The sequence below is a fragment of the Orcinus orca genome, chromosome 16, assembly GCF_937001465.1.
Source record: "Orcinus orca chromosome 16, mOrcOrc1.1, whole genome shotgun sequence".
NCBI classification, from domain to species: Eukaryota; Metazoa; Chordata; class Mammalia; order Artiodactyla; family Delphinidae; genus Orcinus; species Orcinus orca.
This window is the reverse complement of record NC_064574.1, coordinates 58,809,523-58,836,295: the sequence shown is the minus strand read 5'-3', so window position 1 is coordinate 58,836,295 and position 26,773 is coordinate 58,809,523. Positions and strand designations below refer to the sequence as shown.

The window sequence follows — 26,773 nt, the reverse complement described above, 5'->3', positions numbered from 1 at the left end:
TGAATGCCTGCCTGGGGCAGACTGGCAACCCCCAGAATAAATCACTGAACTGTGGAGTGTATCACACAGTGGTGAGGGCTAAGGGGAGAGAGAAAGTGGGAAAGGGGGGCGTAAAAAACAGGGCACATGTTGCAATTTTATAGTCGGTCAAGATTGGCCCCAAAGACAGGATGACGTTTGAGCACAGACTTGAAGGAGAGGAGGGAGCAGCATTGTTTTGTGTCTGGGGAAAGGGTATTCTAAGTATGGCCAGTGCAAAGGCCCTGAGGCAGGGCTGGAGAGGGAAGGGTATTCTCTAGGACTGGGGTCAGCAACCCATCTCTATAGAAGTTCATATAGTAAATATCTTTGGCTTTGCAGGCCGTTCAGCCGCTGTTGTAACTGCTCGGTGCTGCTCTTGTAGTATGAAGCGCCATAGACGATATGCACTATGTGGGCGTGTCTGTGTTCCAGTAAAGCTTTATTTACAACAGGCAGTGGGCTGGATGTGGCCTGTGGGCCATTGTTTGCTGACTCCTGTTTTATAAAAAGCCCATGGGGTGGGAGCACACTTGGTTTCAGGATCCATCACAGAGGACTGGATAGAAGTTGCATGTGGGTGTGAGAAAAAGAGGGGAGTGGATGGCGACTGTGCTTTTGTCGTACATGATGAGAGGTTTGGGGCTGCTGTTCTCCGAGTGGGGAGAATGGTGGATGGAGGAGGAGGGTTGGGGAAGTGGTGTCACCAACTCCAGGCCTATTTTGGATGTGTTAAATTTGACAGGGCTCTTAAACGCTCAAGTAGAAATGTTGGGGGCAGCTCTCGAGTCGGGAGGTCGGCTGTGGTCTGGACTGGAGGGCTCCACCTCTAAGTGGTCACATTTAAAGCCACAGACTGGCTGACATGGCTGTGGGGGGGGGGGTGGAGACTAAGCGCTCAGGCTGCAGAGCTGTAGGGATGAGAAGGAAGTGGCCAAGGGTACCGAGAAGAACAGGCCAAGAGGAGGAGAAACCCCAAGGGAGAAGGCTGGGGAGGAAAGGACTCCAAGAGGAGGGAAGGGTTACCAGAGTCAAACGCTGTGTCAGACAGGTGGAGAGTTGGGCAGCCGACCTGGGTGCTGGGAAGGCCGCCTTTGAGGCCAGGAAGCGCCAGACTCTGAATGGCAATTCTGCCCCGTCTCTGGTGACCTTGAGCAAATCACTGTTCCTCCCTGGGCTTCAGTTTCATCATCATAAACGGGGTGCAAAGACCTCCTCCACTCTCAGGATTAGATGAAACCACACTACCGATGTGCTCTGGGATGTGCTTGCGGGAGCAGCAGAGAGAGATGCCCACGTGGGCCAGCCTTGCAGGCTACTTCCTGGACAGGCTCCCGTCTGCCTCTTGGGAGCAGGTGTTTGAGTTCTGTGCGCCTGGGAAGGCGGAGGGGATCGGGGAGGAGAGGTGGGGAGATGCACGTTCACAGCTGCCAGTGGTTGGAAGACTCTTGGCCAGCTGGTTTCACAGGATGTGGTTCTCTTGGGTATAAAGATGCAATCCTCGTAGTTTGGGGAGGTGGAAGGGGGTGGGGGAAGCTCGTTGAACAGTGCAGGGCTACCGATGTGGGGACCTTGGGCACTCTGGGAACCTGATCAAAGTCACAAACCCTCTCCTGTAGAGACTTTCATGGGCACATGCCCCATTTTGTGGTCAGTTCAAGGGGGATTATAGGACCCCTGATGCCTACTTGGGACCCCACCCTAGTTAAGAAACCCTGCTTCCATCTCCTTAAACCCCTCCAGGCCCTGGGGGTCCCGGGTCGAGTGGATGGCTCCGGCTACATCATGGTGAACTCCATGGCTGTGGACGCCCAGGTGCTGGTCACCGTGGATGCCAACACACTACGGGGGCTGCTCATTCTCAATACCACCGAGGTGAGGGTGTGGATGGGTGGGGTACCCAGGGTGGCCTGGGAAGGGGTGCTGAGGCCATGTGCCCCCGAGGCCCGAGGAGAAGCATTTGGATACCCACTGAGCTCCAAAGAGGACCCTGGCATATGAGAGCATCAAGGTCCATGAGTAGAGGAATGAGGCTTCCAAGGAGAAGTCCCTCAGCTGTCCTTTCCCCTTCCTAACTCCCCGGGAGCCACCGTTCATACGACTTCTTTAATGTCATGTTCATGGACGCACACAGCGTGCCCCCTTTTGCATCTGCCTTGTCTTGTTCGACATCATGTTTGTGAGATTCACCCACTCTGTGTTGATTATCCCTTTTCACTGCTGTATAGTATTCCATGGCGTGCCTCTATCACAATTCATCTATCTATCCTATCCATTAGCACTTGGACAGTGTCCAGTTTCTTATTGTATATTATTTTATTAATTAATCACACACGTGTTTTTATTTTATTTTAAAACTGTTTTTATTGTGGTGTAATATGCATAACAGAATTTACCATCTTAACCACTTTTTAGTACACAGTTCAGCGGTATTAAGTATGTTCACATTTTTGTGCAAACATCACCACCATCCATCTCCAGAACTCTTTTCATCTAGCAAAACTGAAACTCTATACCCACTAAACAATAACTCCTCATTTTCCCCTCCCCCGAGCTCTGTTGATTTCCTTCCTTTTTAAGGCTGAATAGCATTGCATTGGGTGGATGGACCAGATTTTGTTGAGCCATTTATTCATCAGTGGACACTTGGGTTGCTTCCACCCTTTGGCTATTGTTACGAGTGCTGCTATGAACACGGGTGTACAAATATCTCTTCATGATATCTCACACGAGTCTTGGTTTCTCTTGCTCTATTGTAGACCCAGCAGGAGGTGAACTTGCTGCTCACACACAACCTGCTTCAGCCCTTGGCCCTCCCAGCCCACGTCCTGCTGGACCTGACCACCGAGAGGCTCGGGCCCAGCTACAGACACACCCTGCAGGTTGGAGTGGATGGCAGACAGGTGGGGGCTCTGCTGACGGGGCCTTGGGGGGCTGGGGGCTGTGGGGATGGCCCAGCCCAACGGCCCCAGTCCCACGGTCATCCACCCTGACAGGTGTCTGAGGAGCTGACCTTCACTAGGTGGCCGGAGCACATCTCCCTAGACTGCACGTTCCAGCACAACATCCCCACACTGCAGACGCTGTGGGTGGAGGACAAGCTGGGCCTGCAGGTCAGCCTCAGCAAGTACCAGTGATAGTGGAAATCATTCATTCATTCATTCATTCAACAAACCTTTCTGGAAATACCTCGGAGACAAGGGAATGGTAGAACAGGGTTCGGACCTCCCTCTGAGCCTCAGTCTCCTAATCTGGAAATTGGGGGTGCTAATACTCATTTTTCTTGCCCAGCCATGTGCCCCGGGGCTGTTGCACACTCTCCTCCTCCAGAGCTCCTCGCGCTCCCAGCAGACCTGGCGCTTGTCCTCAGCCCTCTCTTTCCCCGTTTTCCACACACACCCCCTTCATGGGCTCATCCAGTCTCACACCAGTGCCGTCTCTGCACTGCCATGTCCCCCATTTCTCCCTCCACTGAGCCCCAGACCCGTAGACCCACCTGCCTGCTGGATCTCCACTCGGATGCCTGGCAGGCACCTCCGACTTGACTGTTCCAAACCAGACAGGCCAACACCCCCGACCTGCCCCTCCCCGTCTCCCCATCTCGGCAAATGGCATCTCGTCCATCCTTCCAGTCGTGCAGTCAAACCCTTGAAGTCAACCTGGATTGACCAGCCTCCACCCAGGAGCCCCCCAAGAGTCACCTCATTAGCACAAAAGACTCTCCTATCACCCAGGAAATTCTAAGGGACTTAGGGGCTCCACGTCAGATGCTCCTGTCACCCCCATCACTCAAGAATTTACAAGGGTACGGGGGATCTGTGTCAGGACTGGGGTCGAAGACCAAATATTAGCAGGAACAGGGGGCAGAGACATCTATATCTACATCTTTCTTCTTATTTCACACCCTTCCTAGCCTCTTCCCAGCTTTCTCTTTTCCATCATCTTTCCATTGTTTGACACGTGACGCCTTTGACCTTGTCCTGGTCTGTCTCCCACTGCTGGTGTTTAAGCTCCACGGGGTCAGACATTTCTGTCTGTCGTGTGCATGACAGCATCCCTAGGTTTAACAGGGCCCAGCATGTAGTACGTGCTCAGTCAGCATCGTTGAATGATGGAGTGACACTTCCCACTTTATAGAGTGGGTGACATAAAGCAGGGAGGGGCCTCGCCACCTGTTGCCACGCACTGCGTGTTCGGCCAGTGATGGCTGCCGTGCTGTCGTGGCTCCAGGGATTAACTTACGTACACATGGTGGGGAGGTTGCGAACTCAAAGGCCTTTGAGGGCCAAGGTGTGTATTTTTAACTTTTTGAAAAAATTTGAAAAAATTTTATTGTTAACTTTTTTATTGTGGCAAAATATGTATTGACCATTTGAACTATTTTAAAGTGTACAATTTAGGGGCACTTAGTACATTCATAAATTTGTGCGACTACTCTCTAATTCAGAACGTTTTCATCGCCCCAGATAGGAACCCTGTACCTGGTAGCAGTCACTCCTTAGCAGGCAGAGCCCCTCGCCACCAGCAAAACAGCACACGTGTAGTTAGCCACGTGTAACCTCCAACCTTCTTCCTTGAAGGGGTCCCGGTTCTTCCCATCCCAGCGGCATGGGTGGTACAAAACCCCAGGGTTTGTGGGAGCTGGTGCCAGCTGGGCTGGGCTGACGCTTTCTGTGCAGGGTGGTCCAGCATCTCCTGGGTGTCATTCCAGGTCTCCGTGGACGTTCACGACAGTGACTCTGGCTTTGAGAATTCGGGACGCGTCTCGGCGGGGACCACGTCTCTGAACTACTCCGTGAGCTGCCATCACCGCGATGGGCGCCTGGAGCTTTCTGGCTGGAGTGAGCACGACAGCCAGGCCCTATGGCAGGCGGGGTTCCCAGCAGAGGCCCGCATCAGCGCCGAGCTGCAGACACGCGGTAAGGCCGCCAGGCACTGCCCATGGATGAGAGCTGGCTTCCCCCATGTGGGGACTGCCCGCCAGCCTAAGGCCCAGTTGACCCTGAGCTCCAGGACTAACCAGGACACCCTTGGCCTTGGATCCTCACTCCTAAGGGAGCGTCTATTCACTTCCCAGGGCCGCCAAAGCAGCGTACCATAAACTGGGCGGCTTAAAACAACAGAAGTTTATTCTCCCGCCGTTCTGGAGGCCGGAAGTCAGAAATCAGGTGTTGTCAGGGCCATGCTCCTTCCAAAGTCTTCAGGGGAAAATCCTTCCTTGCCTCTTCTAGCTCCTGGTGGCCCCAGGGGCTCCTGGGCTTGTGGCCGCATCACTGCAATCTCTGCCCCTGTGTCTCTGCCTCTTCTCTTCTTTTTATGAGGATGCCAGTCATCGGACGAGGGCCCGTCCTAATCTAGCGCCTCATCTTGGCTTGGTTACCGCTTCAGAGACCCTATTTCCCAATAAGGCCGCATTCACAGGTCAGGGACTGAGGACTTCAACATAATCTTTAGGGGGAAACAGTTTAACCCATATTGGAGGAGGAAGGGAAGATGACAGTGATAAGAGCCACCATTGATTGAATGCTTACTGCATACATACCAGGCAAGTCCTCAATACACAGGAGCTGAGGGAATCTGCTCAGCCATCCCATGCACACCAAGGGAAAGTTGAAGCCCCCAGTGGGGCCTTCGGGCCCTCAGGAGCCACACCCTAACCTCTGACCTCTCTCCTGGCCCCTGCTCATTCCACTCCTTGATATTCCTCCAACGCATGAGGCTTGCTCCTGCCTCAGGACCTTTGTACAGGCTATTCCCTCTGCCCGGAATGCTCTTCCCCACAGTCACTCTCTCACCTCCTTTGGGTATTTCTCAAATGTCGTCTCCTCAGTGAAGCCTTGCCTGCTCCCCCTATTTATTTGCACCCCCACCTCTCTCCAGCTCTCCCCATCCCTCTCCCTGGCTTTGTCATTCTAACATACCGTGTAACTTACTTTTTAAATATCTTTATTTCTCATTGCCTGTCTTCCACTCACCCCACACTAGAATGTACACTCCACGAGGACGGGGATGATGTTTGTTTGCAGAGTGACAGATAGTAGGTGTTCAATTAATCATCTGTTGAGTGAATGTGTGAACATATGAGAGAGGGGTTAGTAACACCATCCCCATTCTGCAAGGGAGGAACAGAAGTACAGAGAGGTTGAGTCACTTGTTCCGGGCCACACAGCTGGTTAATGATGAATCCAGGTGGCATGACTCCAGAGCCACCCTCTGACCCCTGTGTAGACTGTGGAGATCAGGATCCCTGTGTGTCCCAGAGTCCCTTGGGTCATCTTCTTCTGGTCTCAAACTCTTCCATCCTCGGCTCTCAGCATCCTGTGGTGTAAGCGGGGGTCTGGGTCAGACAGGCGACTGTCTCGGTGTGCGCTGACCTCACAGACTGCTCTGAGGAAGGGTTTGTAGGGGGTGTGGGAGGAAAGTAATAGGACAGTCGTCCCAGGGATAATTTCCACACTCCAGTTGCCCGGGGCCAGGAGGCCTGGTGTGCTGGCCTCCAGCCAGGGTGACCTCTCACCCCCCACCCACTGCCGTCCCAGTCCCTCGGGGGGCGTTTTCTGCCTGGCATCAGCATTCTTGGTGACTTCCCACAATCTGGAACCTCCCCGGGCAAGAGGACTTGGTCCCCTTCACTGTGTGTCCCCTCGTTCCTCATGCCCCCCCCATAGTAGGTGCACGTGGTTGAACATTGCCTGATGAAGGAAGGAAACGACCCCTTCCTGAGACCTGCTATGTGCCCCATGCACAGGTGTTCGCAGATGTGGAATCTCAGTTGATCTTGGCAATGTCCCTCGAGGTGGGCGGGCTGTGCCCACTTTATAGGTGAGGAGACTGAGGCTCAGAGCTGCCAGGCTCGTCTGTGTCTGCCAGAGAGGGCCACCCACCCTGCTAGGCCCAAGTGGCAGGTGACGGGGCTGGGCCAGATCCTGGACTCTCCTTTTCTGGAGAGTTTTTACCTGCTGCGAAGATGAGGGGCAGCCCAGCGGGAGGCAGGGGACTGGAAGAGATGCCCCTGTGGGGTGGGAGGGGACAGAGACCCTCCAGCCTGGGCCAGGCAAGCTGCAGGTCAGTATTATTTGATATTGATTTGATATTTGATTGACCCTGAAGAGACGCATCATTGGTTTGTTCATTCCCTCAACAAGTACCGGACACCTATGATGTGTCTGGCTGGAGCTGTGCTAAGTGCTGGGGTTATAGCAGGGAATGAAACAGGCTAAAGGCCCTCCCATCATGGAGCTGACCTTCTGGCAGGGAGGGAGCAGGAAGTGCTGGGAGGTACTTTAGATGGGCAGTCATGGGGGGCTTCTCGGAGGAGTTGTCCTATCAGCAGCGACTCCAATGAGAGAAGGAACTGGCCAGGCCTAGATTGGGGGACGCCTCATGACAGATGATGTTACTGGGACTCAGAGAGGTGAAACACTTGCCCAGGGTCAGTCCCACTGGTATCCTCAGGGTGCGACCCTAAACTGGGAAGGGAGGTGAACCCCAGTCTCTAGCAGCCTTTGCCATTCTCTGCCTTTAGAGACCCAGACCCAGGCCCATGTGGTCCTCCAAAGTGGGGATGGTGGGATCAGCGTGGACGTGGCAGCCCTGGTGGCCTGGCCGGTGAACGGCCCTCTGGAGCTGGTGGTGAATGTCAGCCACACGGCGCCCGCTCTCCGGAGGCTGGGCCTGCCCTTCGCCAGCCAGGTGAGGAGTGGGTGGCCAGCCTGGGCAGGGGCAGGCTCCCTCCTAATTCTGTCAACTCCCATCCTGTTCCCGGGAGCAGAGGACCACTGTGTGCACGATTGACCAGGATGCTCTTGCCTTGTGTCTCTCTAGCACTTTACAGTTTGTAAAGGCTTTATTAATAATAGTAATAATTGTAACCAGTGTCTACTGAGTGACCTCTGTATTCCCAGCTGTGGGGCTGGTGTGGACTGGCCCCCTGCATCTCTGTGTTCCAGTTCCTGATGCTGTGTCCTTTCCGCCCTTCCACTTTTTAATCAAAATCAAAGCTCAGCTTCCATTTGTAGAGCACCTACTGCGTGCTCAGCACCATTCTAAGGGTATATGCATTGACTCATCACCTGACACCCCAGCGAGAGGCAGAGCGGCACAGTTGTTACGGAATGCCGTCTCCGGAGGTCAGTCCCAGCTCTGCCTTTTGCTGGCTGTGTGACCTTGGGCAAATTCCTTAACCTCTCTGTGCCCTCCATCTCCTCATCTGTGAAATGGGGATAATTGTATCGATAATGTGGGGGTTGTGAGGATGGAGCGAGGAATACCAGGAATGCACCTGGGACGGCGTGTGGCTGAAGCAGATGCTTTAGAAGCTTTTGCTGCTCTGGTGGTGATGCTGATGGTGGTAACTAATCATCATCATCATCATCTCTGGGTCACACATGAGCGCCTAGGTGACCTGCCCAAGGTCACAAAACAAGTAGACATCAAAATAGGGACTCAGGCTTGGTACGGGGCCCTTCCATGAGATGCTCCCCGCCAACAACCCCTGAAAACGAAACGTGCTGTGGCCCCACTGCATGGGGCCATGTTCCAGCCACTGTCGTTTGGTGTGAACTCGCCTTGCTTGGCTGGGCCCTCCCACTCCCCCACGAGTCACAGAGCGCACGCATCAAAGCCTCTTTTCCAACCTCCTGTTTTGGACTATCCAGCAATCCCCCTGCCCCTCACTGCACTCTGCCGTGGGAGGAGTCCTGGAGGGCCAGGATGTCACTGTTTACGCAGAGGGTCTGTGTCACTGTAACCCACAACGGAGCAGCCCGAGCTCCCTTCTCCCCTGACTTCATCTGAATCCCCTTTTCCTGGCCTCAGGACCGGGTGATGGGAGACCCGTGGGGAGGTCATTCTTTGCCGACGTCAGGGGCGCAGGTCTGCACTGGGGGCCCACAGTAGGCAACCTGGGCTGCAGTGAGGGAGCCAGTCCAGGCCCTGCCCAAGGGTCCTCACCGTCCAAGAGGTTGTTAGATGGGGCCAGGCCTGATAGGCGTCTGCCACGCCGGGCTGGGGGGGACAGGGACATGCTGGGGCTGTGGAGCATGGCCTGGCCTGTGAGGGTCCTCAGGCCCCTACCCTCCCCACACCTCACAGCCTTCCCCCCGATCCCTCTTCAGCTCATGTTCTGGGAGCTCTGGACAGAGGAGGAGATGAGTTCTTCCCTGCAGCTGACCTGTGATTCTCAAGCCTGCCTGGTCTTCAACATCCGTGGCCAGAACCGGGCGCTCAGGTGAGGGGTTCTCTACACTCTGGGGGCCCTGAGAGGAGAGGAATGAGTGAGGGAGACCACAGCTGAGCACTCCTGACCTACAGCCCCACTGCACAGGTGTGACAAGGGAGGCTCAGAGAGGCCAAGTGACTTACCCAAGGTCACACAGCTGATAAAATATCTTTGACCTCTGGGGGCAGGACATGGATGAGGAGTTCTTGGTCTCACAAACTAAATGCATCCCAGGCCTCGAGTACATATTAGTAACTATTACGGCTCTTCAATCCAGGGACCTGCTGGGTGCCGGGGTCGGGGGTCTTACAGTCAGATGAAATCAGGTGGCCAGTGGTTCTCACCTGGGGACGAGTGTGCCCACCCAGGAGTGTCTGGCAATGTCTGGGGAAATGTCTGGTTGTTACGACTCGGCATGGGATGCTACTGGCTCCTAGTGGGCGGGGGCCAGAGGTGCTGCCAGACCCCTGTAACGCACAGGTCAGCCCACGACAGTGAATCGTGTGGCCCAAGGTGTCAGCTGCGCTGAGGGTGAGACACCCTGGTGTAGAGGCACCACCGGGCCAGGACAGTCCCCAGGGCTGGCAGCAGTGGGGAGACATGAGCACCCCAGCCTGAAGAGGCAAGGAAGGGGTGCTGGGAGGGAGCCTGGGTTTAAATCCCACCGTCCACTCTGCTGAGGCTCCACTGGCCAAGCCCGAGGGGGCCCGTCGGTGGGCCTCCAGAAGACGTGCCTCCCGGTACCACCCAGCCCCTGTGCTGAAGGGGAAACTGAGGGACTTGCCCAATGTCCCTGCCCAGGACCAGGCAAAGGCCAAGCTGGGATTCAAACTCAGGTCGCCTGGGGGCAGGCTGCAGCCCCGACCATTACAACCCATGGCCCTCAGGCCTCGGGGCGTGTGAATAGCCCTTTATCGGCTCTTCTGCTGCTGGGTTCCTGAGTCTCCACCCCTCTGCTGGGGAGGTTGGCTTGGTCCTGACCCGGCCCTGGAGGCCCTGGACAGGGTGCGCTCAAGCCAGGCCTCTCACATCCTCTTTCTTTCCAGCAAAGAGCTGCGGCTCTCAGGCCGGCATCACCTCCCCATCCTCCTAGGCTGCTGCCCCAGCAGAGCCTCAGCCTCAACCAAGGTAACTGTGTCCCCGCCTCCCCCGAGCTCCTAACTGGTTCCAGGTGCCCTGCCCGAGGCGGGTGTGGAGAGTGTTAACACATCCACATCTGTCTGCCGGCTGCACAGGCCCCCGTGGGCAACGCTCGGAAACCCCTGGCTCCAGCTTTCCCAAACAGGCCCAGGTTTACATTCCTGGGCTATAGCCCCTGCGGCCCCCAACCAGGCCCACGAGACCCTTAGGAGCCAGGGGAGGCTCTGCCCGCCTGGTGCCTGGTGCCGCCTCACCCGGCCTGGCACGCTCCCGGTCGCTGGATCAGATGACACGGCCTCAGATGAGCTGAGCCAGCATCACCTCCCAGGTGTCCCGTCTGCCTTCCCACGGGTCTTTGCGTGTCTTCGTGCCCTGTGTCCACAAATCCCATTTTTACCTGGAACCCCCAGCATCTCCCGCACTCATGCATCTGCCCTGTGTGTAGCATCTGGAGGTCCTGGGGGAAGACAGGAGGACCCATGAGACCCATGATTCCCCCTCCCTCCGTGCTGCTGCCATTGTTTATTTCTGTCTGCCCCTCTTCCCCAGATCAGGAGATCCTGGAGGGTGTGCCCAGCACCTGGCACAGGGCCCAGTACATAGTAGGTGTGTGTAGTGAATGAATGAAAGAAAGAAAGAAAGAATGAATGAATGACAGGATGTGTAAATGAGTGAGTGATTACAATCACCAGCTGGTCACTTCATTATCCCACCAGCCACCCAGTTTTGTTAAAAGCCCTCCCTGCCCTGGGCCAGGCTGCCTTTGTTTATAGAGCACCTACTGTGTGCCAGGCCCTGTACCCACACATCACACAGAATCTCAGTGCTCCCCAGATTTCACTGCACCATCATTTGGGGAACCTCTTAGTTTTCCCCTAATCTTTATTTTGAATAATTTCCAACCTATAGAAAAGTTATTGTAGGACAGTGGACATTTACCAATCGGTTTTTTCCCCAGTTTTATTGAGATGTAATTGACATACAGCTCTGTATAACTTTAACATGTACAGCATACTGATCTGACTTACATCTATTGTGAAATAACTACAGTAAGTTTAGTCAACATCCATCATCTCATAGAGATACAGAAAAAGAAAAGGAAAAAAAATTATTTCCTTGTGATAAGAACTCTTAGAATCTCCTCTCTCTTTTTTTTAAATTAATTTTTATTGGAGTATAGTTGATTTACAATGCTGTGTTACTTTCGGCTGTACAGCAAAGTGATTCAGTTGTACGTATACATATAGCCACTCTTTTTTAGATTCTGTTCCCATGTAGGTCATTACGGAGCATTGAGTAGAGTTCCCTGTGCTCTACAGTAGGTCCTTATTAGTTATCTATTTTATATATGTGTATATATCAATCCCAATCTCCCAATTTATCCCTCCCCCCCTTTCCTCCTTGGTAATCATAAGTTTGTTTTCTGCATCTGTTTCTGTTTTGTAAATTGGTTCATTTGTACCTTTCTCTTCTCTTAACCACTTTCAAATATACCGTCCAACAGGGTTAACTGTAGTCATCCTGTTGTACATACATCCCTGGTATTTATCTTATATCACCAAGTGTTAATATCTTATCACGTCTTTCTATTTATACTTACATATGTTATATACATTTGTATATTCATACACGTATTTTCTGTATTATTGTGAGTTAATATTGAGTTGTTTCTGAAGGCATCTCTTTACTCCTAAATACTGCAGCGAGTATTTCCTATAACAAGGGTATTTTCTTGTGTAACACAACAGAATTACAAAATTCAGGAAATTTAACATGTGACATAATACCATTATCGAATATATGGTTCATCATAAAATTTCCCAGTTGTCGCATTCTTCTGCAATAATGTTCTTTCGAGCGGTTTTGTTTTGTTTGTTTTAAATCCAGAATGCAGATCAGGATCATCCAGGGTATTCAGTTTCTTAATCTAGAAATTCAGTTTCTTAATCCGAAATCTCTTTAGTTTCTTCATCTAGAACAGAGGTCTGCAAACTTTTACTGTAAAGGGCCAGATAATAAACATTTTAGCCTTTACACCCAATACCCTCTCTGTCGCAACTACTACCATTGTAACAAAAGAGCAGCGACAGACAGTATGTAAATAAATGGGCATGGTCGTGTTCCAATAAAACTTTATTTACAAAATGAGGCAGTGGGCCAAATTTGGCCCAAAGACTGACCCCTGATCTAGAAGTTCTCTTCCCACTGCCTACATTTTATTATTACACTTTTCAGACACTGAAAAATTAAAACAATTTTATAGTGAACACCCACATACCCATCACCTAGGTTTTTTTCATTCATATTTTGCTCTACTTTATCACATAGTTCTCCATCCTTCTTAATTTTTGATGCATTTCAAAGTAAGTTGCTGATATTGATATACTTGCCCCTAAGCATTTCATTGTCATTAGCCACATTAAAGAAGAACTCCTGCATGGCACAACAAGGATTTACTGTGTAGCACAGGGAACTGTATTCAGTATCTTGTAATAACCTATAATGGAAAAGAATCGGAAGCTGTATACCTGAAACTAACACAATATTGTAAATACGCTATAGTTAAGTTTTCAAAAGAACTCCTGCATTGATGATTTTGCAGTGTTCAGGCAGTTGTTTTGCAAAAATCCCCCATTTGAATTTGTCAGATTGTTTGTGTGAGACATGATTCAGGTTGAACGTTTTTGACAGGGGCATCACTAAATTAATGATGCTTCTGGAGAGCTCTTAAGAATACCAGTTCTTGACCCAGTTTCCAGAGGCTCTGTTTTTATAGGTCTTGGGTGGGGGCCCAGAATCTATATTTTCGGCAGGTGCCCTAAGTGATTCTGCTATTCAGCCAGCCTGGAAGTTAGCACATTATTTCATATAGTTTTCATATCAACCCATTAATAAAGTAGGTATCATTATCCCAATTTATCTGATAAGAAAGTGAAGGTGGTTATGGAACTAGCTAGAGGTCATTCATCCCATACCTGCTAGAGCCCGAATTGGGGCCCTGGTCTGTTTAATGCAATGCTTGTGTGTTGTCCTCTGCAGTAGACTGCCCCCTGCTGTTCACAATGGTAATACAACTAGAATTCTTGCCTGCCCGCCCCAGGCTGGTAGCTATCTACAAGTCAGTGTTAACAGCATGAAGGGCACAGGGAGATTGTTGTCATGGCCACACCTGGTGGTCTAAACTGAGCTTCAGGACCCTCGTGTCATCAGAGTTTGTCCCATCCAGGGAGCTGTGCGTCTTTCGGGCCCGGGGCTTTGGGAGGCCGAGCTTGCTTAGTGTGGAGCCAGCATCTTCCTCAGTGTTCCGTCAGAGACTTGGATGAGGAGATCTGACTTGCTTTTCTTCTGGCCCAGCTACGATACTCTGAGGGTGGAGCCGAGAGCACATTTGCCTTGATGGTGGAGGAGCATCGTTTCCACGTTGGCTCCAGGCTGGTGGCTGCTAAGAACAGTCTCACCAACATCATCACGCTGGAACAGACCTTCCCCCAGGTGCGTGGAGGAGGCTACAGCCAGGGCTAGGGCAGGCTGGGAGGCTCCTGGGGCAGCCCTTTGAGAAAAGAGAAATTGTCCTGGTTCCTGGGAGGATCCAATGCAGGCAGAGCTGTGATATGGGCAAAATTTGCTGGAGTGGATTCTCAGCTGGCCTCTGTATCCATCCATCCTCCCTCCTTCCCTCCCCTCCCTCCCTCCCTCCCTTCCTTCCTTCCTTCCTTCCTTCCTTCTTTCCTTCCTTCCTTCCACATTATTTATTGAGCGTCTACTAGGTACCAGATCAGACACTATTCCAGAAACTGGGGATGTTGCTTAGAACAGGATTGATGAGTCCTTCCTCTCATCAAGTGTACAGTCTAGTGGGGAGATTGACCAACAAAAAAATCAAATAAGAAAATATACCAGATGATGATACATACTATAGATAAAACAAAATGGGGTGATATGAGTGGGAATTACTGGGGAGCTATTTAGGTGGCCAGGAAAGGCCCCACTAAGGAGATGACATTTGAGCTGGCTGGAGATGACAAGCAAATATCAGCCATTTGAAAATCTGGTGGAAAGAAGATACACAGACGGTCAACAAACACATGAAAGGGTGCTCAGCATCACTAATCACTTGAGAAAAGCAAATCAAAACCACAGTGAGGTATCACCTCACACCAGTCAGAATGGCCATCACCAAAAAATCTACAAGCAATAAATGCTGGAGAGGGTGTGGAGAAAAGGGAACCCTCTTGCACTGTTGGTGGGAATGTAAATTGATACAGCCACTATGGAGAACAGTATGGAGGTTCCTTAAAAAATTAAAAATAGAACTACCATACGACCCAGCAATCCCACTACTGGGCATATGCCCTGAGAAAACCATCATTCAAAAAGAGTCATGTACCACAGTGTTCATTGCAGCTCTATTTACAATAGCCAGGACATGGAAGCAACCTAAGTGTCCATTGACAGATGAATGGATAAAGAAGATGTGGCACGTATATACAATGGAATATTACTCAGCCATAAAAAGAAACTGAGTTATTTGTAGTGAGGTAGATGGACCTAGAGTCTGTCATACAGAGTGAAGTAAGTCAGAAAGAGGAAAACAAATACCATATGCTAACACATATATATGGAATCTAAAAAAAATGGTACTGATGAACCTAGTGGCAGGACAGGAATAAAGACGCAGATGTAGAGAATAGACTTGAGGACACTGGGAGGGGGAAGTGAGACGGGGGGAAGCTGGGACGAAGTGAGAGAGTAGCATTGACATATATACACTACCAAATGTAAAATAGATAGCCAGTGGGAAGCAGCCACATAGCACAGGGAGATCAGCTCGGTGCTTTGTGATCACCTAGAGGGGTGGGAGAGGGAGGGAGGGAGGGAGAAGCAAGAGGGAGGGGATATGGGGATATATGTATGCATATAGCTGATTCACTTTGTTATACAGCAGAAACTAACACACCATTGTAAAGCAATTATACTCCAATAAAGATGTTAAAAAAAAGAAGAAAAGAAAAAAGAAAATCTAGTGAAAGAGCATTCCAGGCAGAGGGAACAAGACGTGCAAAGGGCCTGGGCAGGAATGAATTTGGCATATTTGAGGAATGGCCACTGGGCTGGAGCAGAGTAAGTGAGGGGGAAATGGTGGGCAGTAGTGGGAATCCAATCATGCAGGGCATGTCAGGCCACGGGGAGGAGTTTGGATTTGATTCTCTCTGAAATTGGACGCCTTTTGAGGACACTATCCAAGGGGTGCTTTCAGATTCCTCTGGCTGCTGTGTGGGGAGGGACCTACAAGGGACAGCAGAGACAACAGTGAAGAAGCCAGTGAGCAGGGCCAGAATGATGATGTCTTGGACCGAGGTGGGGGCAGTAGTGATGGGCTTTAGAGACATTTAAGAGTCAGTTTCCCTCGTCCCACCAAAAGTCCCCTCCACCCTCCACCTGTGGCACCCACCAGCAGGGAGAGTGCTCCTTGCTGAGCCTTTGCACAGGCTGTTCCTTCTGCCTAGAATGCCCTTCCCTGCTTTGTCCACTTATTTTCTTTGTGTTCCTTTGTCCCTCTAATATCTTTCGTGGCTACTTTTGTCACCTTGTCCCACCATTTTCTGTCTCTGTGACTGTCTCCCCACCAGCCTGGAGGCCCTGAAGGGCCAGGGCCAGTCTTGGTTATCTTTGTACCCCAAACCCCAGCACTGGGTCAAGGACATAATACGTGCTCACTAAATGTTTGAGAAATCCTACTACCAACTGCAGCAGCCCCACATGGCATTGTCCATGGGTCCAGCCCTGGGCTGAGCACATCACACCCATTATATCACTGAAGTTGGCACTGTTATTCTTACCCCATTTTATACACAAGGAAATGAGGCCCAGAGAGTTTGGGAAACTGGCCCAAGGCCACACAGCTTGGAAGTGGAGCTGAGAGGCGGCTGTCCTCTTTACAGGGGGCGTCAGTCTCCTATGTCACACCCCTTGCACCCCCTCACTCCCCTCCCTTACATTATCTGCCCAGCCCAGTAAACTGTCAGAACTTTGTTTCTTGTGTTTCCTCTTCTGAAAGCTTCTCTCCTTTCCTACCCTCAGCGGGAACATGGGCCGGGTTCCCCTGTGACCCAGCTCCATCTTTCTCTTCCAGCTCCACACCCTTCCTGGGGAGCTGGTCCTGCAGACCTCATACGAGCGAGCCCGTGGCACCCGTGTTCTGCACCACATGGTGCTGTGGGACGGCCAGGAGATGGCCATCAACGGGAGCCTCTCCGGGCCCTTCCTCAAGCCCACCAGGACCCTCAGCCTGCAGGGTGAGTCTCCCAGCGGCTGCAGCAGGGGTGGCCCATTCACCCAGTCACTCAGAGCACCATCATTGAGCACCTGCTTATCCCAGGTGCTGTTCCAGGTGCTGGGGATCCACTGGGAAATAAGATGGCCCAGGTCCCCGCCTTCAGGGAGGCAGGCTGTGAGCAGGGACACATACTGAACAAGATAACGTCAGGGTGTCTCCTAGAGAGAAGGGCTGAGAAAACAAGCAGGGCTTGCTTTGGGGGCCTGGAGCTCCTCCAGGTGGGGTGGTCGGGGAAGGGCTGTCTCAGGAGGTGATGTTTAAGCTGAGCCCCGAGTGACAAGAAGGTGAAGCTCTGGGGAGATCATTGCAGGCAGAAGGAACAGCAGGTGCAAAGGCCCTGGGGTGGGAACAAGCTTTGTGGCTGGAGCAACAGCAGCAAGGCCAGTGTGGCTGGAGTGGACTGAAGGGAGGAGCAGGGGGGGAGATGAGGTGGGAGAGGTCAGGGGAGCCAGGTCACACAGGATCCCAGGCCCGGACAAGGAGTCGGGGTTTTACCTGAGTGTGTTAAGACAGGAGGGTAGGGCCAGGGCGTGGAAGGTGTGCCAACTCTGAGCATCCCCGAGAGGCTTCAGAGCGGAGGCCGACAGACTGAAGGTTGGCAGGGGAGGTGAGTGCAGCCCCAATGGTGGCACCCGTGACCCCTGCGGCCCTCCAGGAAACAACCCTGTCCCCAAGGGTCTGTGCACACAGACTGTCAGTTAGTCTTTGAGGAGCCCCTTACACAGAGCAGAGCCCGACCTGCTGGCCTGCCAGGCGGGAGACACGGTGCAGACCCTGGCCCCGGGGGACGGCTTGCTGAATGGCCCAGTGGAGTTCCCCATGATCACGGTTGCCACACATGTGCCCTGCAAGGCAGAGGAAATGAGAAGACCCTCAGCATGCCAGGGCAGTGTGTGTGTGCCCTTGTGTGCATGTGTGATGCCCTCGTGTGCATGTGTGAGCGTGTGCGTGCTCGGGGGCCCGTGGGTGGGCGGAGCAGTCCGTGGACCCTGCCAGGTGCTCACAGAGCATAGGAGCCAGCAGGTCAGGGGTGGAGGGAATGAGGGGTGTGGCTCTGCATGTGGCATGCAAATGTGGTCAGTGCTCCCTGGACTGGTGGCCAGATGATGCCTTGAGAACCAGCTGGTGCCACCGTCTCTGGGCACAGCTCCCCAGAGTCTGTGTGGGGACAGGCAGCACCCCTTCCAGAGGGCTCAGAGGGCAGCATGGTGGCTGTTGTCTGCAATGGGGTCTTGGTGGACTCCTGCTCTGGGGGTCTAGGAAGGCAGGACCAGTTGGTGGCCTCACAGGATGGGATCAAGTGGTACAGGAGGTCAGGGCAGCTGGACTCAGCCTTAAGGGATGAAGGAAGAAAATCTAGGGCAAGGAGACTGTCTGCTGTGAGGCCTCAGCTATGACGGTACCACCTGTGTCACACCCCAAGGTGGAATGAGATCATAGGGCAGGTGAGTGTGGCCAGGTAGGTGTATCAGTCAGCTGTACAGTACAGCTGTACAGCTGTACAGTCAGCTGACTGTATCAGTCAGCTATTGCTGTGTAACAAATGACCCCAAACTCAGTGACTTATAGTAATAAGTATTTATCACTGCTCATGGGCCTGTGGGTCAGCTGGGCAGCTCTTCTGGTCTTACTTACGCATCAAAGTCAGCCCCAAGTTTGGTAGGTGGTGCTGCTGATCTTTGCTGGGCTTTCTAACGTGTTCGGGGGCTGGCTGCCTGTCAGCTGGTCTGGGACAGCCTCGACCGAAACATTCAGGTTCTCCTCTGTGTGGTTTCACCGTCCAGCAGGCCAGCCTGGGTTTGTTCTCACAGTGGCTGGGCAGGGATCCCAGAGAGCCAGTGGGAGCTGAGGACGCTTTAGGCCTAGGCTGGGTTTGCCAGTGTCAACTTCACCAAATTCTACAAGCAAATCACAAGGCCAACCCAGGTTCAAGGGCCAGGGAAACAAATTCCACCTCTTGATGGAGGAGGTACAAAGCCTCGTTGCAGGAGTAGAGATTTGGGGTTCTCACGGGGACACTGAGGGACTATACTGAGTGGTATGGGGACCAAGTGAGGGTGTAGCTTCTGAATTTTGTGCAGATTACCTGAGCGTGTGGCCCCAAAGTGGCCCCCTATACCCTCTCGGCCTCGAGCCGATGTCCTCAGCTCATGTTCCCGCCCCTCCCCGTGTCCCTGCCTCCAGTGGAGCTCACCCACCCGCTGCCGCTCCCCCTGCCTCGGCACTGCAGCCTCCGCCTTGCCTCTGAGCATTCGCGACGCAGCCACCAGGATGACCTGGTCGTGGGCTGGGATGGCAAAAACCAGGTAGGCGTCAGGGCTGGAAGGGTACCTGGGAAGCCCACCCTGTGGCCTGAGTGGGGCACTTGGGACCCTGCCCTGCCGAGGAGCCTTACAGGGCCAACAGGGCTGGGCCCCAGTCCCCAAGGGACCATCGGAAGGGCACTGGGTGGGAGGAGGAAACCTGGGTCCCAGCACCACCTGGGACAGGAAGACCAGTGGCTGACGCATACTGCAGGCCTCTTGTGTGCCAGGTACATCAGCCCCATTTCTAGAAGATGAAATTGAAGCTCAGAGACGCATGAGGTCTTGCCCAGAGTCACGGAGCTACTGGAAGCCAGGGCTGGCATTTGAACCCATGAAATGCCTCCAGCCACCACAATGTGTCACTCCCAGTCCCATCTTTGTCATATGCTTGTCCCCATCTGCTTCTCTCCGTGCCTCAACTTACTCCTCTGCAAAATGGGCTGAAGCTCTTGGAGGGCCTCCCACAGTGCTGGGCCAGCAGCCCTCACTCCCATGACCTTGATGAAGAAGGTTGCCTGCACTGGGTGGTGGGGAGGGGGTTGTCCTCTCTGGGGGAGCCCTCCCCCTCAGCCTGTCCCCTCCCCAGGTGGTGCTGTCCTCCTCCCTTCGTCTGGGAAAGGGCGAGCTGGCCACCCACCTGGCCCTGGCTCACCCCTTCAGCCTCTCCTGGTGGCGGGCCGAGGCCAGTGGCCTTGCTGAGAGCAGGGGTGGCAGGCAGAGCCGGCAGGTGAGCAGGGAGCATCTGAGGGGCCCTGGGTGTAGGGGTCTTGGGGGTTGGTGAGCTGCGTGGCTGAGCCCACGGGTGGGGCATCTGGGACCACATGTGGGGGAGAAGGATCCCATTTGTTCATCAGAGACAAGGACATCTCTGGAATCACAGATTCCTGAAGCTTGGAACCCCAAAGGGACCTTCCTTCATTCCTTCATCGGTACCTTATTAAGCACCTACTGTGTGCCAGGCAGTGTTGAGGTGCAGACACAGTCCCTGCATTGATAAAGCTCACATTTTAGTGGGAGAAACAGTTACAAGCATGTCCAGGTCATCACTGAAGTGTCCGTTTGTTCAGTCAGTCACTGCAGGGGTTTGAGCAGGGCAGCTGGACTCTGCATCTGACTGGGAGGCCTTGGGCAGCTCACAGCACCTCCCTAAGCCTCAGTTTTTTCCTTCTGTGAAATGGAAGACAGTAGGCCAGTGTGTGCCAGGCAAAACAGGCAAAAAGACCAAAACTCAAGCAGATGAATGAATAAAGAAATTAAGAGTTGTGGTAAGCACCATAAAGAAAGTAAGGAGGGTGCTAAGAGAGAGAAACATTGGAGTGTGGAGGGGGGCTGCTTTAGATGGGGTGGACAGCGAGGGCTTCCTGGAGGAGGTGGTTTGTCAGCTGAGGACCCGCGGATGGGGAGGAGCTGCCTGTGACAAGCTGGAGAAACAGCGCAGTCCAGGCAGGAGGAACAGCAAGCGAAAAGGCCCCGAGGTGGGAACGGGCTGGGTGCTTGAGAGCCAGAGGCAATTAAGACCAGGACCAGGGAAGCGATGGGGCAGGCGAGGGGGGAGATGAGGTCAGGGGAGGGGCAGCACGCAGGGCCCCTCTCTTGGCTCGGGCTGCCATAGCAAAACAGTACAGGCTGTGTGGCTTGAACCACAGACATTTATTTCTCACGCTTCTGGAGGCTAGAAGTCCAAGATCAAGGTGCCAGCATTGTCAGGTTCTGGTGAGAGCTCTCTTCCTGACCTGCAGCCATCTCACTGTGTCCTTACGTGTCGGGGAGAGAGCTCTCTGGGGTCCTTCTTACAAAGACACTCATTCCATCATGACCCCCCCGCCCAAACCTCATCTAACCCTAATCACCTCCCAACGGCCCCACCTCCTGATGCTGTCACATTGGGGATTAGGGCTTCAACATATGAACTTGTGGGGTGATGTGAGTCAGTCCACAGCAGCCCCACGAACCCCAGTGAAGGACTCAGATTTCATTCTGTCTTTGGGAATGATGAGTCTGGGTGTTGAGAATGAGGAGTTTTCCATCTGAACGCCTCTGGCCTCCCAGCCTGAGCGTGGTTCTAAGCTCTTACGAACACAGCCGCAAGAGGAGGCACCGTCTCCACTCCCCACCTCTCTCCTCCGCCTGCCACTGGCCCCACCTCCTTGCAGGTACAGCTTGCCTGGAATGGAGGGCAGCCTGCGACTTTGCAGCTCACCTGGGCCGACAGGTCCTTGGCGCACAGCACCTCCTGGGATGGTTGCGTGGCCACCTCCCCCGGGCAGGTAGGCACTGGCTGCCCTGCTCATCAGGCACAGGCCTTTCTCTGAGCCCTGTGTTGCCCTCCCTCCCCCCAGTCACGTCCTCCATCCTCTTCAGCTCCAGGACACCTGGGGCCTGGGCGCCCTCAGGGCCTGTGGGGCCTTAACACAGACCCCAGCCGTGTTCAGCGAGTGGCTCGATCTGTCCTGGGACGGACGCCAGGTGCAGCAGAACCTGACGTATGAGGTGAGGCCTGGGGGGTTGGGGGTCCCCACCTGCTTCAGGAAGTGCCCGGCTCTGGGGCTCTAGGGTCCTGGGTGTAAGTGCTAGTTGTGCTGTGGATCCCGGGCAACTCATTTCTCCACTGTGAACCTTGGTTTTCTCATCTGTGAAATGGGTGCAGTAATCCTTCCCTGACTGGAGTGTAGTGAGAGCTCTGGGAGGTAAGGAAAGCAAGGCGCCCAGCATGAGGCAAGCACTTGGGGAGCAGACGGGGAAGGAGCTGGTGACGCCAGTGGGCTTCTGGGGAGGGGTGGGGGGAGGTCGGGGGGTCAGGTTTCCAGAGGTGTCAGGGTCAAGGTCTCTCCAGCAGCACCGCCTGCCTGGGGCTCCTGATGGGCTATGGAGAGACAGGGACAGCTAGCCCTGGAAGTCCCCTTGCCCCTTCTGGGTCTCCTTAGGCCCAGCCCCCCTCAGTGTCCCAACAGAAGTCCTGCTCAGAGTGTAAACGGCTGCTGTGGGGCTGACCAGGGCTCTGATGGTGGGATTTCTGGCATCTCCCTCCTCTTGTGAGGGTCTCCTGACTGCCGCTGGCCATGGGCACTCTCTCTTCTTGGACGAACCCCCATCCCACGGTGCCTTCTCCTTCCAGAGGCACCAGCCGTCCCGCCCGGACAAGATCCGTGCAGAGGCCACACTGGAGCGCGTCCTCACGGCCTCCTGCACCACGCAGAGTTTCCAGGGAGTCATGGAGACTGACTATGCCCACTGGCTGCGCCATTCCCTGCATCTGGGGCTCTGCCACCTGCCCAGGGTGAGTCTGTCCCAGGGAAAGGCCCAGGGACCCTGGTGGTGAGGAGAGAGGAGGGTGCCCGCCCAGGTCAGGGGTGTGAGTGAGGGAGCTGGATGCCATCATCACAGCTCTGCACATGCCACTGGGCGACCCTGGGCAGGGCTCTCTCCTCTCTGAACATCCAGTGCTTCATCTGAAGGATGGAAGATGCAGTTGGTTCCAGCATGTAGGGTGATTGTGAAATTTAAGATGTGACACTGGGAGAGTGCTCAACGCATAAACAAAAGCTGCTGCTTTCGTCATTATTGTTAGGGGGAGGTGTTGGGACCCCTATCCCCCCAACATTCCCCCGAGTTTGTTAGCTGGTTGATTGGTCTTTCCTGCATTCTTTCCACCCTTCCTTCCGCCCACCCACCCACCCATCTTCTCAACCATCCAAACATCCATCCATCCATCTACCCACCCTCCCATCCTCCCTCCCATCCCTCCATCCATTCATCCCTCCATCCTCCCATTCCCCACATCCCAGGGGTCAAACGTTTTCTGTAAAGAGCCAGATGGTAAGTATTTTAAGTCTTGCAGACCATATGGTCTCTGTTGCAACTCTGGCATTGTGTCATGAAAGCCACCACAGATGACATGTAAATGAATGGGTATGGCCATTCCCAATAAAAATCTATCTACAAGGACAGGCAGTGAGCCAGATTTGGCCCATGAGCCATAGTTTGCCAACCCCCAATCTGTTCATCCATTCAGAAAGCATTTGTAAGCCTTACCTCTGCCAGGCTCTGTTCTAGGTGCAGGGGCAAGGACGGTGAAAGGGACAGACGAGGTGCCTGCCCTCCTGAAGCTCACAGTCCAGTGGGTAGAAGAAGAAAAAACAGACAAGATGCATGATATGCAGTCAGGTGTGGTGAATGCTGTGAAGGAATGAAGCAGGGAGAGTGGACAGGGGATTGCAGGGGGCCTGGCTGATGAATGCAAACTGCAGCGGGAACAGCCAGTGCAAAGGCCCTGTGGCAGGAGCATGCTTAGAGTGTTTGAGGAACACAGGGTGGCCCTTAGAGAGCGAGAGGGCGAGGTTAGGAAGATAACGCAGACCCATAGGACCTGCCAAGGAGACCGGCTTCTCCTCTAAGCACAATGGGAAGGCAGAGGCTTTGAGCCGGGGGGACAGTGTCTGATTTGCATTTTTTAAAACTTAGCCTGGCTGCCAAGTGGAGGAGGGGCTGTGGGCTGGGGCAGGAATGGAGGCTGGGAGACCTGATAGGCTATTGTGACAGTCCTGGCATGAGGGATGGTAGCCTGGACCAGGGCATAGGGAGAGGAAGCTGTGCTCCTGCACCTCCCTGACCACTGACACCCCACCCTTTCGTTCCAGGCCCTCTCAGTCTCCGGGGAGCACACCTTGGGCAGCGGTGGGCTTCTGCTACACTCCAAGTGCCAGCTGGGTCTCGCCCCAGACCCAGACCACAGCCTGCACCTCAGCCTGACCCTCCGCAACCACAGCAGGCCCCGGATGCCTGACTTCTCCGGGGAGCTAGAGGTAAGGTGGCTGGGTCGGGGCTGCCCACCCCATAGGCAGGATACTCTGACGTCCCTCTGTCTCTCTCTGCCCAGTGGACCACCACTGCCTGGGTGGCCCTGCCATCTAGTGGCCAGTATTAGAACTGCAGACTGGCACCCTAGTGGGGACCTGAGCTTAACTGTAGGTGGGACCCCCTGTGGCTGGCCCCCCGCCCTAAACAGCTCCTCTGCTGCCCCAACATCAGCCCTTCCTATAACCGAGAGGCAGTGGCTGGACTCCCAGGGTTTGAATCCCAGCCCAACCTCTTCCTGGCTAGCAATGTACTTCGCCTCTCTGTGCCTCAGTTCCTTCGCCTGTAAAGTGGCGGATAATCATTGCACCTACCCTACCTCCCATGGCATTAATATTGCAGGGATTAAGTATGTTAATATGTATAGATTGCTTAGAATAGTGCCTGATACAAAGCAGCCACTAAGTAAGTATTAGCTGCTATTATTATTAGCTATTATTGGCCGAGTCTTCTCCTACTCCTTCCACCTCCCAGCAGCCCAGGGAGGTAGAAGGGGGCAGAGCTGGGTTCCATACCTGCTCTGCTCCCACCTGGCCAACGGCTATTGGGAAGGGACCTCTTTGAGCCCCATTTCCTCATCTGTAAGTGGGGATCAGGTATATTTCACAGGGTGGTCAGTGGGGTTCTGGGCACCCCTCCCCTCCACCCACACAGCACGGGCATACAGGAGGTGCTTCGTAAGTGCTGTCATCCACCCATCCCTGTGTCTCCCTGGCTGGGTGACCTTGACCTTGTGACTTTCCCTCTTCAAGCCTCAGTCTTCTCTGTCAAATGGGAACAAATCCCCTGTCCTTTGCAGAATTGTTGGGAGGAAAAGAAACAGAGTTTGCACAGCACGTGCACACAGTAGGTGCTCATGAGATGGGATTTTCCTTCCACATCCAACGCCGGATGAGGCATTTCTGTGTCTGGAGCTCACTCGGCTCCTGTTTCCGAGCCCAGGAGCAGTGGCAGTTTCAAAAGAGTTTTCCTTTCTGAGTTTCGCCAAGGCTGGCTCTCGTTTCCCCGTTTGCCAGCCAGGCCCCCAGCCACTCCCGCACCTGTAATCCTGGTGCCCCAAGGCTCACTTCCCCAGAATCAGAGGACTGGGAGTGAGCCCCGTGGGGCCCAGCCCGCGGTGGGCGGCCAGGGAGCGGCTGGTCCTCCTGCTTCCATCCCGAGCATGTGCGCAGCTGGTTCTAACCGCTTCTCCCTTGCCCACCCCCTCTCTACTTGCCCCATTTTGGGGTCCGTGGTGTGGAGAGAGGCCTTTCACAGCCTTGTTTGGTCTCTACACCAACCCGGTGGAGAAGAGGGACAGATTCGGGAGGTCAGGCACTCACCCCGGCTGCTGGGGCGCTCGCCACTCAGTGACAGTGACTAGGACGGACACCTCAGCTGTGGTCTGCGGGACGCCCCGCCTCAGGCTCACCTCATGCACTGTGAAATCCCCTAAGGATTCCTGGGCTCCACCCCTCCCACCCACTTAGGAAGCTGCATGTTCAGCGAGCGCCCTGAATTGGGTTCCTAGGGCTGCTGTAACAAATTGGCCCCACCCAGTGGCTTAGCACGACAGAAATTTCTTCTTTCACAGTTCTGGAGGTTAGAAATCTAAAATCAAGGTGTCAGCAGGGCTATGCTCCCTCCAGAAGCTCCAGGAAAGAGTCCTTCCTCACCTCTTCCAGCTTCTGCGGGCTGCCAGCAATCCAGGCGTTCCTTGGCTGTGACTGCATTATTCCAATCTGTCTCTGTCTTCACGTGGCCTTCTTATGAGGACACCAGTTACTGGATTCAGGGCTTACCCTAACCCAGTATGACGTCATCGTAATTTAATTTCATCTACAAAGGACCTATTTCCAAATAACATCACATGTACAGGTACCAAGGGTTAGAACTTCAACAGATCTTTCTGAGGAATATGAGCCCATAACACACCTCCTACACACGCACACGCACACGCGCACACACACACTCTCTCTCTCTCTCTCTCTCTCTCTCTCTCTCTCTAGAATACAGAGCAGCTGAATTCAGGCCAGAGGTGGCTCCCCTCCCCTACAGCGGCTTCTTAATCAGCCCATTGGCCTCCCCCCTGTAAGGTCTCCCTAGGGTTCCTTCTCTTAAGGCCTCTGAGGCTTTTCCTGCCTTTGCCCCACCCCATTCGAAACCCCCCTGTCTTGTGTCCCCTTCCCTCAGGGCTGGTGGCTGCAAGGGCTGGGATGAATGCTCAGTGCCGGCCTTTATGGCAGGTGCTACCCACGATGTCCTCCTTGAACTTGTGGAGACATTTGCAGTGGTTCTCATGCAGACATGGAAAACCTGGCCTGCAGGTGGAGACACCTGGGCACTGGGAACGTAAAAATGCCAGTGCCCAGCCCCTCCCCCAATCAGTTAAGTCCGAATCTCTGGGGTGAGGCCTCGGCAGCAGGAATTTTTAAGCTACTTGGATGCTGTGCGCCGCGCTTGGTTAGGTCCCTGGATGTGAAGTTTAATAAGCATTTTCTGCGGTTGGTAGGATTCTGAGCCCTGTGGCAGGGGTGTAAGGTGGGGGGACCCAGTGCCCCTGAAGATGTGGAGGCGGGTGGGCATTGCCTTTTCCCTGCAGGTTCAACCTCACCCTCCTCAGCCACCTCTCCCTGAGCCTGGGGCCAACAGGGGCCAGAGGCCAGAGGCCAGGCTGCACTCAGGCCTCTGCCCTTCGCCTCCCAGCTCCGCGGCCCCAAGGCTCAGCAGTTTGGCCTGCTGGGTCGGGTCTCCACCTCAGCTTCTCGAAGCTTGGTCCAGCTGGAGGGAAATGTGGACGACGGGGACGAGAAAGTGAGGCTGTTGGTGTCCCGGGCCCCGAACTGCTTCCAGGCCTCGGTGGCCCACAAGGAAGGTGAGTGGAGGTACTGGTGTGGCTCAGCGGCCTGGCCAAGGCCC

General features: G+C 53.9%; 1 protein-coding gene across 1 annotated transcript in view; it reads left to right on the top strand.

Annotated features, from left to right (window-relative positions):
• LOC101269628 (uncharacterized) overlaps window positions 1-26,773 on the top strand; it is a gene marked incomplete at its 5' end in the record, with an annotated part of 266,122 nt that overhangs the window by 218,361 nt on the left and 20,988 nt on the right. The window contains 13 exons of the mRNA XM_049699406.1: window positions 4,730-4,937; window positions 7,544-7,710; window positions 9,135-9,247; window positions 10,285-10,366; window positions 13,733-13,870; window positions 16,512-16,674; window positions 18,900-19,021; window positions 19,608-19,748; window positions 21,175-21,288; window positions 21,383-21,511; window positions 22,137-22,298; window positions 23,659-23,823; window positions 26,561-26,729. Of these exons, the coding sequence (XP_049555363.1) occupies window positions 4,730-4,937; window positions 7,544-7,710; window positions 9,135-9,247; window positions 10,285-10,366; window positions 13,733-13,870; window positions 16,512-16,674; window positions 18,900-19,021; window positions 19,608-19,748; window positions 21,175-21,288; window positions 21,383-21,511; window positions 22,137-22,298; window positions 23,659-23,823; window positions 26,561-26,729 (1,873 nt within the window). The remainder of the gene's footprint in view (window positions 1-4,729; window positions 4,938-7,543; window positions 7,711-9,134; window positions 9,248-10,284; window positions 10,367-13,732; window positions 13,871-16,511; window positions 16,675-18,899; window positions 19,022-19,607; window positions 19,749-21,174; window positions 21,289-21,382; window positions 21,512-22,136; window positions 22,299-23,658; window positions 23,824-26,560; window positions 26,730-26,773) is intronic.